The sequence below is a fragment of the Danio rerio genome, chromosome 7, assembly GCF_049306965.1.
Source record: "Danio rerio strain Tuebingen ecotype United States chromosome 7, GRCz12tu, whole genome shotgun sequence".
Classification (NCBI taxonomy): domain Eukaryota; kingdom Metazoa; phylum Chordata; class Actinopteri; order Cypriniformes; family Danionidae; genus Danio; species Danio rerio.
The window spans coordinates 40968403-40984712 of record NC_133182.1 but is presented as its reverse complement, the minus strand read 5'-3'; the positions used below and the strand labels follow the sequence as shown (position 1 = coordinate 40984712).

The window sequence follows — 16310 nt, the reverse complement described above, 5'->3', positions numbered from 1 at the left end:
ATCACATCAGGAGAGAGTAAAATTATTATTGCACCCGATGATACGAGGGCCTGAAACCAGGGACTCTCCTCAAAGATGTTCATTCGCTCGGTAATTACTTTCACAATTAAGTGCAACACATATCATCGTGACAAATCGAAATAGTTTATATATTAATTATCCATGTTAAATGTGTTCATTATGAAAAGCCAATTTAACGGGACCTGCACTGTCTCTTTTATTGCAATAAATATTTTCGATCATAATGGCACAAATGGGCCGTGCGTACCACAGCTTTTAAACGCATTTGGGTCTCGTAATCTTTTTATCAATTTAATTTGTGGAGAACGGATAATTGTTCCCAACTATAAAAGTCATTAAAGGACACCGATTCAGTGCTTCATGGTTTTTCCTTTCTTATTATCTCCCACACTGAATATGAAGATATTTTTTTGAAAACACATTGCATAATACAAAGTCCTTCTGTAGTCGAAAGCGTTTTCCTCAGTTTGCTTTGATAAGCCTGATTATCTCTTAAGTGATTCACTGGACCAAACAAACTGATGAACCAGCCCGAAAACCAGGTGTTACTTAACCGAACACACTGGTACACACTAATGTGATGAATACACACAATTCAGTGGCTGGTGTAATTTAAAATGCGCTTTAAACGAGATGACCCACGAGTCCCCTCTCGGTGTCACGAGCCCGTGATTGACGATGTCCAGATGCCAGGCTAATTTAAATGAATTCATGTCATAGGCTATACCTGACTGCAAAAATCTCGCTGTTTATTAAAACGAGTATCCCCGACTGTGTAAATATATTTAAATGCATTCTCTTTTCTATGTATTAGCCTAATTAAATCAGCAAAAACATTTTAAAATTACAGTAAGGCAGGTGATGTAAATATTTTAATTTTAAATGATTTAAAATTAATTTAACATCATTAAAATAGGCTATATTTTTAGAGTAAAATAATTATAATCAAGTGAAAAAATTTAGTCTATTATTGATTACAAATTATGTACAATTGTAGTTCAGGTCATATGTTTAATTATAGATCATGCAATCGGATTTTTAAAATTCATTTTACAGTAGATTACGTTGACCTAAGTTGGTATGTAAATTACTGATTTGATTATTTTGTATCATATATTTGAAATAAAATACATTCTAGGCCTATTCTTTATAAACAGGAAGACGTCTTAAATATTATATTAAGTCATGTTTTCCCAGAAAAGAAAAATAACTCAATCAAATGTGAAATCAACATAAACACATTTTCAGGAAGAAAAAAAGAAAAGAAAAAGAAAATACCATTGAAACAAATTTGGCCTGACAAAATTCGTAGTTCTTTCTTTATTATATGAAAATGTTTTAACATTTCTTCTAAACAAAATGTAACAAACATTAAAAAGACATTTGAAGACGAAATTAATTGTCCTCCTGTGAAATTTTAACACTTTTTGAAAAATTTCCCAAGTGATGTTTAACAGAGAAGAGACACAATTCACATTATTTCTTACTATATTTTCGATTGGCTGGAATTAAAAATAAAATAAATAAATTCTAAGGTTAATCTTAACCCCCTTTAATATTTTTTTCCCAGTTGGCTATAGAACAAACCACTGTAAGATGACTTTAAGTCTTGTCAACCTAATTTGAATGTGGACAAATATCAGCTGGGAGTGGCACCTCATAACATGACTCCACACCTTTTTAAATGACTGCCAAAAGTGACAATGTGATTTTTAAAAAGCACATTTTGCCACCACAAATTAAATGGAGAGTGTCAATTTTCCTTATTCCTATTCTTCCTCTCTTTTTCATTACTTTTATCAGAATAAAAGGCTGAGTGAAGGTGCATTTGGCCCTATGTGTTTCAATTTATCAACCAGCCTTATAGCTATAAGAGCTAAACAGCTTTTAGTCAATGAAAACAGCTGCCTTTTTCTTATTAATGTTTCTTGAAACTCTGCTTTTACATTTTACAAACTGACTGATGAGCAAACATGTATCAAAATGTAAGACTGTTTTTTGTATTAGGTTTTATAATAAAAGCAATGGCTGTGATCTGACAGCAGATAAAAAGAAATATTGCCTTGCTTGACTCCAAGATATAACAATAAGAATTTTGTTTTGTTTTTAAAATCTGTTGTGTATAATGCTATATTTGTATAAATATAGGGTTTCTAGCACTTTTTAAAGCCTATATTGACAGTAAAACTTGATTCATGTATTATGTAAGCTTAAACATTGAATTTTGATGTTTGTTTCTGATAAGGTGTTCAAATAATAATTTTATATTTAAAATTTAGGCTGAATACAAACTCTAATATTATAAATGCTGCTTATTGGCATCTGTTAATTTTTAAATGTGCGTAAATGTATGTGTACAAAAAATAGATTCTGCAAATAGCTTTAGGACACCTTTTACTGTAAGAATACAAGTCCTGAGAGGACTCTTGAACAATTTAGCAATTAACCAGCCTCAACAAAGAGTTATGGAGACATATAACTCAGGCAGTTGACGTAAATGTGTGACCTTTTTTGACATCATTCAAAATTAGAGACCTTTTGAGATGATGAGACCCCATTTTGTATTCTGAAGCAGCTCCAGAAGACTTGCTGTAGTGGCTCGTTATCCCTTTTCAGGTCTAAAAGGCAGGATATGATCAATCAATAACTCATAAATCCTTCTATAACATATATGAGAAACAGAGTGGTTTCCTGTCTTGCTACTGCTGTCCAACAAGAATCAGATGCCAAGTGATGAGTGTGAAACCTATATTTACAATATTTAGACAGAAGTGTTTGAAGTGCAAATAGGCTTCTGTTTCAAAATTTGTATGTTAAAGGTAAAAAAAAATAGTTCACCACATAGAGAGATTCTGCCATGCTTTACTTACACTCATGTTGTTCCAAACCTGCAAAACATTAAAATAACACTTGAATATTATTTAAATATCTTGCTTAATGTTGTTGAGAAGGCCAAACACCATAGAGTCACACATTGGTGAGTAAATTACTACAAAATATTATTTTTATTTGTTGCGGTGTGTTGGAAAATTCATTATATGCTAAATTGAATGTATTGAAAGAATAAATAGACAACCATTTGTCCTAAACTGTTTATTTAAATTCAGAGTTTAAACATAAATCGTAAAGGCAGTTTGCCCCAAATTTAAATGTAAAAAATTATTTTTGCCTTAGATTACTTGATTTAAACCTTTATAAATTAATTTATTCTGTTGAACACAAAAGAAAATATTTTGAAAAAGTTGGAAACCAATAGGTGACACGGTGGCTCAGTGGTTAGCATATATGCAGGATAAGTCAGATAAGTAATAAGTCTTGGTTTTTCTATCTATCTATCTATATGCTGGATAAGTTGGCGGTTCATTCTGCGGTGGCGACCCCTGATGAATAAAGGGACTAAGCCAAAAGAAAATGAATGAATGAAGGGAAACCTGAAACCATTGACTTCCTTTATAAGAAAATCAAATACCATGAATGTCAAAGATTATATGTTTCCTGATATACCTCCAGTATATATACAATTGAAGTCAGAATTATTAGCCTCCCTTTGATTTTTTTCTTTTTTAAATATGTGCCAAAGGATGTTTAACTGATTCAAGATTTTTTCACAGCATGTCTGATAATATTTTTTCTTCAGGAGAGTCTTTTGTTTTGACTAAAATAAAAGCAGTTTTTAATTTTTTAAACACCATTTTAAGGTCAAAAAAGCTTTTTTTGTTTTTGATAGTCTACAGAACAAACCATCGTTATACAATAACTTGTTTAATTACCCTAACCTGCCCAGTTAACCTAATTAACCTAGTTAAGCCTTTAAATGTCACTTTAAGCTGTATAGAAGTGTCTTGAAAAATATCTAGTCAAATATTTTGTGCTGTTATCATGGCAAAGATAAAATAAATCAGTGATTAGAGATGAGTTTTTAAAACTATTATGTTTAGAAATGTGTTGATAAAAATCTGTTTAACAAAAATTGGGGAAAAAATAAACAGTGGGGCTAATAATTCAACTATATATATACATATATACATATATACACACACACACACACATATATATATATATATATATATATATATATATATATATATATATATATATATATATATATATATATATATATATATATATATATATATATATATATATATTGTTTTCAACAGAAGAAAAAAAGGTCAGATCAAGGGGAGGATAAGTAAATGATTTTAAGTTTTGGGCTAACAATCTCTTTAAGTTGAGACAATACAGGCAAAAACAACTTTTTGGCTTTTGCAGAATTTTTCTCACTATTATGGAAAAAATTTATAAAAAAATAAAGATTATTTATCAGGGGTCGCCACAGCAGAATGAACCACCAAGTATTCCAGTTTATGTTTTACACAGCGGATGCCCTTTCATCTGCAACCCAGTACTGGGAAACACCAATACTTACTCATAAACTACAACCAATTTTGTTAATTTAATTCACCTATAGTCTTTGGACTGTGGGGGAAACCAGAACTCCCGGAGGAAACCTACGCCAACACAGGGAGAACACGCAAACTTCACACAGAAACGCCAACTGACCCAGCCGGAGCTCAAACCCAGCGACCTTCTTGCTTTGAGGCAACAGTGCTAACCACTAATCATTCAGTAGTCTGTTTTCTCAAGACCAGTTTTTTTTTCTCTGCCATAAATCTCTACTTTAGCAGCCAAAAAATTAGTTAATATCTCAAGAATATATTTTAAAGAATAAAACTCAAGAATAATTATATATTACTTTATACATAATATGCCTGATTATATACAATTAATTGCACAAGATGTTAGATTGTTTTGTAATAGAATTTAGTGCTAATTAGTGGATATTTAATAAATGCTTCAAGTATATATTTAAACATCAAAAAACATGAATACACAAATGTTCTTTATGTAATCAAAAACTGATGGGTAATAACTTTTAGTTCATTAAAATTAAACATGAACATCTAAACTAAACATCATCTGAAGAGTCTTGTCTTAAAAAGCCCAAATTTTTTCTTTCCCCTGAGACATAAAACACCAGTGAATATAATGATCTACAGAATATGTGGAGTTCCCGAAGAAACCTTACAGTTACTGGTTTCCTTTTAGTGCTGTGATTCATCCAGGAAGTAATTGTGACATTTTCTACGTTATTGACCCCGTTTTGAACCAATCGTTTGCTAGCAGCTGTTGTCATGTCCAATAACATTTCACGGTGTTGCTTAGTGGGCGGGCTGTTCTCTGTGTTGTGTTTGTTTGGTAGAGCAAGAGCTACGATTTCGGTTTTGTTTTCTTTGATTTCCAGTCGCTGAACTATACCGTTCGGCTGATCATTCTGTAAAGTCAGGTAAACGATTTGCATTACATTGAATATTACGACTTTTATGTTAAAAGAAAAACCCGTAAAAGCTCAGTGAAATCACTAGAATGTTCTTGAAGCATCCAGAGCGACATATGACTGAAGTTTGTGTCAAGCTGAACTAACATGTCAGAACAGAGCACAGCATCGATGCTTCCAAACTACCGTCTTATTTATTGCTAAATGAAAATTGCCTCAAATAAACGTAAATGTGTACATGACTGGAAATTGGATTTTTCGTGTCGAAAGACAATTGACCTGCTGCTGAGTCATTAGCTAGCTAGTCAAAGAAGCTTTAGCCGAGAGGCTAACAGAACTTCAGTGGATCTGACTGAAAAAAAGCATTTCACTCTTGCCTATTTAACAGCGTGAATGCACATTTATACAAAAAAACCTCAAAGAACACGTTTATAAATGATGACGGTTGTCAGCTTTTGCTCGTGTTTTATGGTAGCAAGTCGAGGATCCTTCTCTGAGTCATAACAAATGCATTTGTCTCTTATGAATCAACGCTTTTCTACAACATGCGTCGAACGAAGGTGTATGAATGTGTAATATAATTGTATGAATTACATGTATATTTCTTAACCAGTCAATGTGTACATGCAATCAATAATTCTCATTTCAGCAGTATTGTTTTGACATTTCTAGCTGGAAATATTACGTTACTCTCATTAACTTATTAAAGTTATTACATAATTTACTGTTGTTTGGATCTGCTAAATTGTCAGATTAGTAAGTGTTAGTATACATTCACTCCCATTTAAACCTTCTACACCTTTATTTGTCAACCACAAGCCTACAGTTAAATATCTTAGGCATAACAGCCTGCCTTGTGTCATTATACTATAGAAGCTCTATACAGATATTTTCAGCATCGTGTGTAGTAGGTTAAATGTAACTTCTGTTATGAGAGAGTTAGGAAATGTGATATAGAGGTAAAGTTGGTTTTATATTCGCACATTCGTTCATTAAGCAGTCTCTCTATTGTTTACCATGTTACTTTGAATATTCGGTCAGACTTAGCATGCAAGTATGACTTCTAAACAACATTAACACTATCAAATTCACTGTGAACAATGTTGTACTTTGATAGTCATTTGCTGTTAATATGATTTCCCCATTTGGAATTTTAAAAAGAATACTTTTCTGAAATGATATTATTAAGGAAAATGTCTGAATATCCGAATATAAAACCAACGTTACCTCTATAAATGTGATTAGTTGCTATGCTTAACAGCAGCCTGTTCTTTGTGTTTTCTCTGTCCTGCTGGCACAAACAGCACTTTGATCCTCTGCAAACAGGGGTACTTTCATTGATCTCTGCTCGATGGGAAAAGTGTAACCATGTTCAGTTTTGAGGGAGATTTCAGAAGAACACCTAAGGTGTCCCTTGGTGGTGCTAGCAGAAAAGTAAGTTTTCAATGTGATGTGATAGCTAAATTATGCTGAAATTTGCCTCACACAAATGTAATGTTTTGCATGTCACTATTTTTACTCATGAAAATAATTGTTATAATACCTTATATTCCAAGTCATTTTTTAAAATACAACTTTAAAGTGAATTCTTTATGAAATGCCAGTGTGACAACAAGTACTTTTTTTTGTAAAAACATACACAGACAGAGGAAAATAAATACCTATGGTTCACGAGTTCTTATGAAGCAAAGTAATAATTTTCTCTGTCCAAATAGGTGAACATTGTTGCTTTATTTACTTTACACTGTCATGAACATGCTCAGGATTAAATGTAATAATATTTCAAAAATATTTGATATATTGTGTTTCGTGCAGACAGATCTTTTTAGTTCATAAAATCTTACTGTTTCTCCATGAGTCAAAACTATTAGTTTTGTTTTGCCTTTTTTTTTTGTATGTAAAAGTGCCAATATCTGCTGACTTGTATTTGATGAATAGCCATAAATCACGGTCACAGCTACAAATTTATATTTTATTTTTTGGCTGAACTCTATTTAGTTTTGAATACTGATATATATCTCACATGCACTTTGGACAGGAGGAAAAAGCATCACTTCTTCATCGAACACAAGAAGAGCGAAGAAAAAGAGAGGTGAGAATCAGATTTTCAGAATCAGAAGTCTAAAGTATGTCTAATAATTTTAAAGATGTTTTAATAGCAAAATAAGACCAAAGTTAGTTCTGAGAAAAGGTTTTAGTTTAGTTTTTTTATGTAATGCAGTGACATTTATGCATTCTGGACTGTACCAATATGTACACTGTATATAAATAGTCACAGAAAGATTTGAGGATCTGAACAAATAGATTTACTTCATGTTTTTTTAAATGAAAACTTCACATTTGTGTGTTTTTTTTTTGTTCCTGCAGGATGAGAGGAAAAGATTGAAAAATGCAATCATCATTCAGTCTTACATAAGGGGATACCAAGACAGGAAACAGCAAGTATGTGGAAGTACTCTAAACTCAAGTTCCGAGAAGCTTCTTTCAAAAAAAAAACCCCGTCTGTATACATGTAGAGGTCAGACAGATAGTTACATTTCTACGTTTTCTGTTCTTTTATTTAAATAGTATGCCATTCAGAGGGGCTCCTTTGACCACTGTGTGTGTCAGTGCCAGTCAGGCTCTGGCCCTCAGCTTACAGACAGTGCCATACTCAGCCAACTGGTTCGCCAGCTTCTCTTTTTTTACAGACTAAGTGAAGACAGACCAAGAATGGTAAGGACCACAAAAATGTTCTGTGCTGCCCCGTTAATTATCGCTCAATTCAGTTTTTTTGTTTACACTTTCCTATTGGTGTTGATTAATGAAAATTATGAATCTGAAAATCTCATTGTATAACTGTGCATTTGAAGATGTTTATTTCTTAACCTTTGTAGATCTGGATGTGTCAGTGTTTAGTAAAGCATCATGCTCAGTTTGTCAAGCTGCTGACGGGGCCAGAAAGACAGATCTGTCTGTTTCAGATCAAGAGGTTACTGGGACACTGTTGCAGGTACAAAATTAGATGTTTACTTCGCATTTCCAAAATGTATCCACCTGTCATAACTCTTTATGGCGGGGACACACCAAACTATTGGGCCATTGGTCATGAGCACGAACGAATTCCTCTGTGGTGATTGACAATTAGTGTAGTAATGCTACAGATATTTCCTTTCATGCAGGTGCAGAACGCTCTCTCTTGTTTCAGTGGACTGCCATCCATTTGGTGTTTTACTGTGTTCATGCGCAGCTTTTTGTCCACATGAGACCAGATGCGAGCTGATAGCACAGTTGGTGTCTCGGCCCTTAGATACACTTGTTGATTTGTTGTCAAGCCTTTTCTTTGTCTCTTTAAGGTTATTGCAATCATGTGAAGATGACAGTCTGAATGTGGCGGTTCCAATGCGGATGCTGGAGGTGTTTTCATCTGAGAGAACCTACTTGCCCTTTCTACAGGATGAAAATTGTGTCACTTCACTTATTGAGCAAATTTTGCACTATATGGTACAGAAAGGTAAAGAGTTTTCCCGCATGTTCTATCTGACCACAAAAATATAAAAACGTGCCGATATTGGCCATCTGCCACATAGTCCAAAGCTGCTTCTTGAAAACATGGAAGAAAGTTGACTCTGCATATTCAAACATGTATGCAAAAAAGACCTTTCAGAGGTGGAAATGTGTTTTAATTAAAATAACTAAATATTACAGGTTTAGAACTAAAGTAGTATAGTTATAGTTGGTTATACTTTAGTTATAAACCTGTACTATTATCCAAATTTAAACACATTTTTACCTGTGAAGGTTATTTTTGTTATTTAAAACTCCATATTTTGATAACCAAATCTAATAAAGTGGTATAAGTTCATGAGAGTGATGAGATGTTGACTATTCTTAGATGCTTATTACATACTGTATCCCCTACTTTTGAATATGGCATGCAATAAAAAAAACAATAACAATAATAATAATAATGCATTTTATTTATACTGCACTTTTTTTTTTTACACCCAAAGCACTAACATATCTATAGCAGCATATAACATGTCTACTCAAACATAACTATATATCTTCCTTAGTAAGTTAGAGACTGTACAGAATATATATATATATGTTTTAATCTAGCAATTTTTTGAGTATATTACCTGTCTAAATCAATTTTTTACATTTCTCTTTTTCAGGATTCTACAGATCTCTGTATGTTTTAGTGAATCACAAGTTGCCGTCAAGTCTAGAATACAGTGATACCCCTTCCATACCATTGGCACAAACACTGCTGGAACACACACTCAAGCCTCTGCACTTTACATACAGCTCCTGTCCTCCAGATACCAGGTATTCACACAAATGTCCAAATATAAAAAACTACTTACTTATACTAGCTTTTTAAACTGTACATGCTGCATCCAAATTACGTTGCCATAGGAATGTCTTTGTTTTGACGTGCGTGATGGAAGGGTCCCGCCACACAGAAGGGTAGCTTTATTCTTCCAGTGGACCAAGGGACAGTAATTCCCTCACTCCTGTGTTTACAGAGAGTAGTAAAATCCAGACAGGCTCATTGACTCAACATGTAATGTTTACACAACATTTACCCTCCGTTCTAACACTCAGAGTGATGAACAGTGCTGTTTTCTTTTCTTTTCTCTCTGAACAACGACAAGAGTGCGAGAGAAGAAGCTTGTGCATATAGTATTGTGTTTGTTCTCTCACTCTCTATCTCTCTCTCTCTCTCTCTCTCTCTCTCTCTCTGGTACACACAAACACACCGAGAGACTTGTACCCAGACAAACCAGCCAGATGTTTTTACTTATTAAGCTGTTTTTCTTTAAAGAAATAAAAAACTAGCAAGATTAATGTTAAGATGTTACAGAAGATTTTAAATAATTTAATACAAAGTCAAAATCTTACTGTCTATCAAAGAATAAAAGAAACGTCTCGAAGTTTGCCATCACTTTAATAAATTACTATTCAGGAGATATTAAAATAAAAAAATATATTTTACATTTTTAAAAAATGTAACATTTCTCAGTGATGGGTTGCAGCTAGAAGGGCATCTGCTGCGTGAAACATATGCTGGATAAGTTGGCAGTTCATTCTGCTGTGGCAACCCCTGATTAATAAAGGGACTAAGCTGAAAAGAAAATGAATGAGTGAAAGAAATGAAACATTTTAATGTATTTTTGTTCTAATAAATGCTGCCTTTGTTATTGAAATAGGTCTTGATTAGATCATTTTAACAGCATTGTGTCTTTAGCGCAAAATTGGTCATTCTGAATTACTTGTGTATTATACCATCACTTTGGATAAAATGTATTCTAAATGGGAGCAAGTTCTTCTTGTACAAATCTGTCCTATTGAGGAGGTTTGTTGGTTTCTTAAATATCACATATATCTAAAGGTGTGTCTGAAAACATATTGAGAGCAGAGGTTCTCAAACTGTGGTATGTGTACCACTAGTGGTACGTGGGCTTCCTTCTAGTGGTACGCAGAGGAATCCAAAATGTCATATGTACATATTTCAAATTTGATCACAAATGGTTCATATTTGAATATGATGACAAATAGCATATATTCATGAGGTCCAAGCAACATTTCCAGGTTTAGATGAATAGGTTACTTTAGGTCAACACTTTACATTTAAGTACAGCCTACCATTTTTAAATGAACTTTTAAAAGCACATTTTGATTTAAACGTTGACATTTTATTAAATTTTTTTTTTAACAAATAAGCACAGTACAGTGTTAATGTTTAAACTATTCATGTTTAATGTGGCTAATAATAATAAATATTTTTAATAATTGTAGTAAATCTGCCACGTTTTTAAACTATGCAGAGCTAAAGTTGCTTTACTGGGCCTACTACACTACTGTATTTCAATACTGGTCATTATGGTGGTACTTGAAGGAATAATTTTTTTCTGAGGTGGTACTTGATGAAAAGAGCTTAAGAACCACTGCATTAGAGTAATTATATTGTATTATATTTTTAAGTTTGAATATGAAAGCTAGTGCTTAATACATAAAGTACTTACCTCAGATGTATCACTGTACAGTTTCTTAATCTCTACTCTCTTTTCATTCACAGGCAGTTTGTTTTTTCAGCCTTCACCGAGGAGTTCATCTCTGCGCCTTTCACTGAACAAATCTATCATTTCTTCGTGCCAGCTTTGTCGGACCCAAAACTAGCTTTCCCATTTCAAAACTTCCTTTGGTCCCTCCAGGCCACCATAGCCTCTTCTGTGCAGGCCAGAACTCAGGCTCCCTGGCTCTTTTACTTTGTGCTCTCAGTTGGAGAATCAGGACTGAGTAAGTAGTGTATGGAAGGGAGAATTAAAACAGCATTGAATAACTAATATAATCACTTACCCCCCATTTAAAGTCAGGTTTGAGGATTGTGTGTTGTGCTTCCGTAGGTTCACTCTCAGAGGAAGGGTTGCTGTTATACCTGAATGCTCTACAGACGCTTTTGCCTTTGTTGCCAGTGACAGAGTGTAACAGTAGAGCTGACATCAACAGTGATTCAGAAGATGAGGAGGAAATGACCGTACAGCATCCTGCAGCACCGGTACATGCGCGTTCTCGCTTATTCACATCTTTACAGCATAGTTTACATTTTGATCAATTGTGTCATTTTTTTAAAGGATGGCAGTTGGATATCTGTGCATTACATAACGGAGGAATGTGTACAGAAGTTGGACACCAAGCAGCAGACTAATGCTCTGTTAACATTAGTGTGGAGAGACTCGGCAAGTGAAGATGTCTTCACCATGATGGCCTCCATCTGTCACACGTTGATGGTGCAACACCGTATGATGGTGCCACGAGTCAGGTCAGATACACAATAGACTAAAACCTAGTAAATTAACCTCACAGTCATCATCACATTGAGGGCGATGAATCAAAGGCAATTTTTATTTTGTTGGTAAAGCCAGTTCTAGTAAGCCTCCAGCATGAGGTGTCAGATGGAGGAGATTTTACTACACGGAGTTGTAGTTCACTGACAAGCTACGCAAAAACAATTTAATTGAATATGACATTGCAATAATAGTTCTGTCATAGTTACAGCTGTTATTGTTAGGGTTGTCAAAAGTATTGACTTCAGCACCAATGAATAATGATTTTTTTTCTTTTTACGCCCTGTTGAGGAAGTTCTTAAACACTGTGTTAAAATGCTCAACAGATGGAAATTACCTGGATTTCTTTTCCATTGGTGGAGAGTGTGGGCTATTGATCACTCAACCGTGCTTTCCTGACAAGATGTGCATGAAAATTAGGGATGCACTGAAATTTCAGGCAATGAAAATTAGCAGCAGAAAAAGATATAGAGAAAAATATCAAAAATAAAGTCTTAGTCAAAATAAAGGCTTAGATGTGCTGTGCAGATTTCACACTGGATGTGGAATGATATGTTCTATGAAACCAGCCAAAGTCGCAGTTTGAAATAGCAAAATTTTCCGCTCTGTGAATATTCTGCTCATGTACCAGTTAATATTTCTATGCATGTAACACACAAGCTTACCTGGAAAAGCAAAGTCTGCTCAAGTAAATTGCTGTCAGGACATTTTTACATAGTGTACTTGTTCCTCCTGCATGCAATAGTGTGTTGTCATGGCAAAGCTGGTAAAGTGACTAATGTCAATAAAATGTGACTATTGTCTTAAATAAAAAAATAAAATCAGTATTGTTTAAGTTAAATTCTAAAAAATCTGACAACATTAATTTTTTTTATTAAATAATAAATAATTATTACCAAGTAGTTACAGTTTTTGGCCAAGTACATCTAGAATTTTTTTTAGGGGGTTTTGATGCTGATTTTCCATTGCATTACATCTTTAATAACTTGCATCTTTCTAAACTGTGTTTGCAATTTCATTTTAGTTAATCACTAACCCTAACCTATGGGCTTAACATTTAGACTTTGATTCAGTGCACAGAGAAAACCTTTTTGTTGCAAGATAGGTTTTTTTCTTAAGTCTTGAAAGAGCTGTAGATGTCCATTAAATGGAAATACATTAAACTGTCCTTAAAGGGCCATGAAACCCCCTCGTTTCAGCAGGGTGTTTTCACACCTCTACTTTGGAAAAAGTCAGAAAAGTGGGCGTGTCCAGCTCTGTTTAGGGGGGAGTGTCGGAGGAACTAAAGTGGGATGGTGTGGGAGTGTCTATTTAGGCACGCGTGAGTTTCAGAGTCAAAATCAACACACAGGAGAAAGTGATGGTGTTTAACCTACATGGACATCTGTAGTCGAATTATTTGCCAAATTATTAAATGTTGGACTTTAACTGCTGTTTGGCTCTTTCATTCAGGGAATTCATTCATGCCCCTCGCGACAAACGAGATATTTGATTCGAGGAACTGCTCTAAGCGTGTATTTTTCATGCAATGTTTGATACCGCACGGCGAATGAGAGAAAAAAACCCTCAGCATTTCCCGGAAACTTAGATGCACACGGCAGGTAGCGTCAGAAAGCCGTGTGTGTTATTCCGGTCACTAAATGCGGTAAAAACCCTACACGAGATTAAAGTTTGGTTGTGGTATTAACATGTTTACACTCGGTGCAATAGTTAACTTAGTTCAATACGAACAAACTGAATAAACAGAGCACTGGTTGCTCACTTACCAAATCTGTAGAGACAGGACAATCAACAGCAGCTAGAGCCGTGTCTTTATTAAGAGAAGACTATAAGCGAATCCGGATCTCAGCGTTTGCAGATGAGAACAGCTCTCAGGTAAACAATAATCCTCCTTAGACACGTAAGTTATTGTTGTCGAGCGTCGCGTAGACTGTTAATCCACACGTGACTCTGAGCTCTCACAGAGAGAAAATGAAAACAAAACTTAACGGCAGCAAACTATAAAAGCAACACTTCACGCTTGTTTTGCCAACACAACGTGGCGTCTCTGTCGTGTAAATACGGTGACACTAATGAATATTAATAAAGTTGCACAATAGAGCGCGCTGATTGGTTTAACCAAGCTTTACTCATGCATTTATGCAACACACTGTAAGACGTAATAAGACTCACTCTGGCACAGACGCCCAGTCTGCACGCTGGAATACAACGCTATTATGTCATGACCCTTGACACAGCTTTAAAAATTCGTTTCAAACCGGAAGTACGAATTTGCTTGAAATAACGCAAAAACAACCAATTTACACTTTTTAGTGAAATATAGGTGTCCTAATAGTGTTTTTAGCAGTGTGGGACACATATACGACTGTCAACAGCTCAAAACATGCGTTTTGGTGTTTCGTGACCCTTAAAGCATTTGAGCAGGCTGTGTTACTTTTTTGATCCTTCCTACTGCTAGTTTTTAAAACCTAAAAGCAGTAACAATTCTGAAGACACAGACAATTAAATCTAATCTTTTTTTCTTTTCTTTTAATTGCCAGGGCAGTTTTAGTTGCTGTCAGTCATCAATTAGTGTAATGTGCTCTCCTCTACAATCCTTTCTCCTCTACGTACTTCTGATCCTGCAATGTTGACAAAATGAGACCAGGATTTCAGTTTGAGTAAACTGAGTGATGGAGAGAAGAGATGGATGTAAGAAGACAGGGAAGAGAAGTTTGTCTGGTTTAATGAGGAAAGGATATTGATAAAGGCACTGTGCATTAAAAGGCAGTGCCAATCAGCTAAATCAGAACTATTTTGAAGATTCCACACATGTAGTGCCTTTAATCCTGCAGAATAAGTGCTCACAGCGAGCTTATGATGTGTTCTCAGTATTAGAGATCTACGATTTCTGCATTATGTATTGAAATCAATTCTTAAAAAAATCCCCTAAGGCCATCTAGTTCTAGGTCATTTTTTTCTTCCAATTTTTTTATTTAAAAAAAAACAACAACTTTTATTTAAAAGATTTACAAATTGATTTATCACAGTATGTCCAAATCCCTGTTAGCTAATGCAGTTCTTAAAAGCTGACATTTTGCATTTTCTAATAAAAAATGAAAGTTTTAGTTGATGTTTAGTTCAACTCCATTACTATAGCAATTTCAAAACTTTTAAAATAAATGACAAAGCATAAATAAAACATAAATATAACAATCTCAGAGCAAGTATTAGTGTATGCCTATGTATAAATTACATAATCCAGTTTTCTGAAAATAAAATCATGCATTAATATATTCCTATTTATTGCAGAAAGAATCTAGTTTAGTTAAGACAGAGACATCTTAATTGGAGAAAAGCTGCTTTCACAACCATAATCATTTTACAGTTAAAGGAAAGTTCCAAAATGACGAAAAAAAAATCCTAATTCTTCATATGAGAGTAAAACTCATAGTATTGTTCATAGTATGATTATTATGGAAATGTAAAGTATAACATAAAATAATTAAGTTGGCTCGCCTGTATTCTTGATTTTCTTATGTATTTAAAATATTTTACATGCTCTTGCATACATGACATAATCTGCTTTATTTTCAGTATTTTTTTCTTGCGTTTCATTTACTCAGCCTTTGTTTTTCTTTCTTTTTTTTAGTGGTGATTATATATTTTACTGCTCCGTCCAAAAAGAGAAGGCTTTTATCATAAATCCTGCCTTCACTACTTTATCATTATTGGATATCTGTACAAAATAATTAGCTGGCCTAGGAAGATTAATTCCTGCAGGAGTGGATGGGATAGTTTTACAAGAGGTATAACAGCTGGGCTTGATTTACAACCTTTAAAGAAGCGCCCAGTGTGCATGCAAACTTGGTAGCCTTTTTAAACATTATCATATTTTAAAAGTGAAGAGTACGGCTGTATTTCACTCTAAACAAGGTCATTATATTGTCAAACCTGTATTAGTGTAAATAGCAGGCATGGTTCTTATGCATTGAAAGGTCTCAGTGTTAAGCAGACTGGACTTGCTTTAGCTATTTAAAGACTATAAAGATAATTAAAACAAACAAATAAATCATGTTATTCATCTTAATAATTTTTTTTATTATGCTGTTTATGGAAATGTGGTGGCTGGTATGCCC

The 16310-nt window shown here is 34.1% G+C and overlaps 1 protein-coding gene across 1 annotated transcript in view; it reads left to right on the top strand.

Annotated features, from left to right (window-relative positions):
- Window positions 1-5285: 5285 nt before the first annotated feature.
- ube3c (ubiquitin protein ligase E3C) overlaps window positions 5286-16310 on the top strand; it is a 43899-nt gene continuing 32874 nt past the window's right edge. The window contains 11 exon segments of the mRNA NM_200473.2: window positions 5286-5368; window positions 6664-6793; window positions 7398-7451; window positions 7727-7801; window positions 7928-8074; window positions 8236-8351; window positions 8695-8852; window positions 9517-9670; window positions 11424-11644; window positions 11752-11903; window positions 11980-12167. Coding sequence (NP_956767.2) covers window positions 6728-6793; window positions 7398-7451; window positions 7727-7801; window positions 7928-8074; window positions 8236-8351; window positions 8695-8852; window positions 9517-9670; window positions 11424-11644; window positions 11752-11903; window positions 11980-12167 — 1331 coding nt within the window. The 5' untranslated portion in view covers window positions 5286-5368; window positions 6664-6727.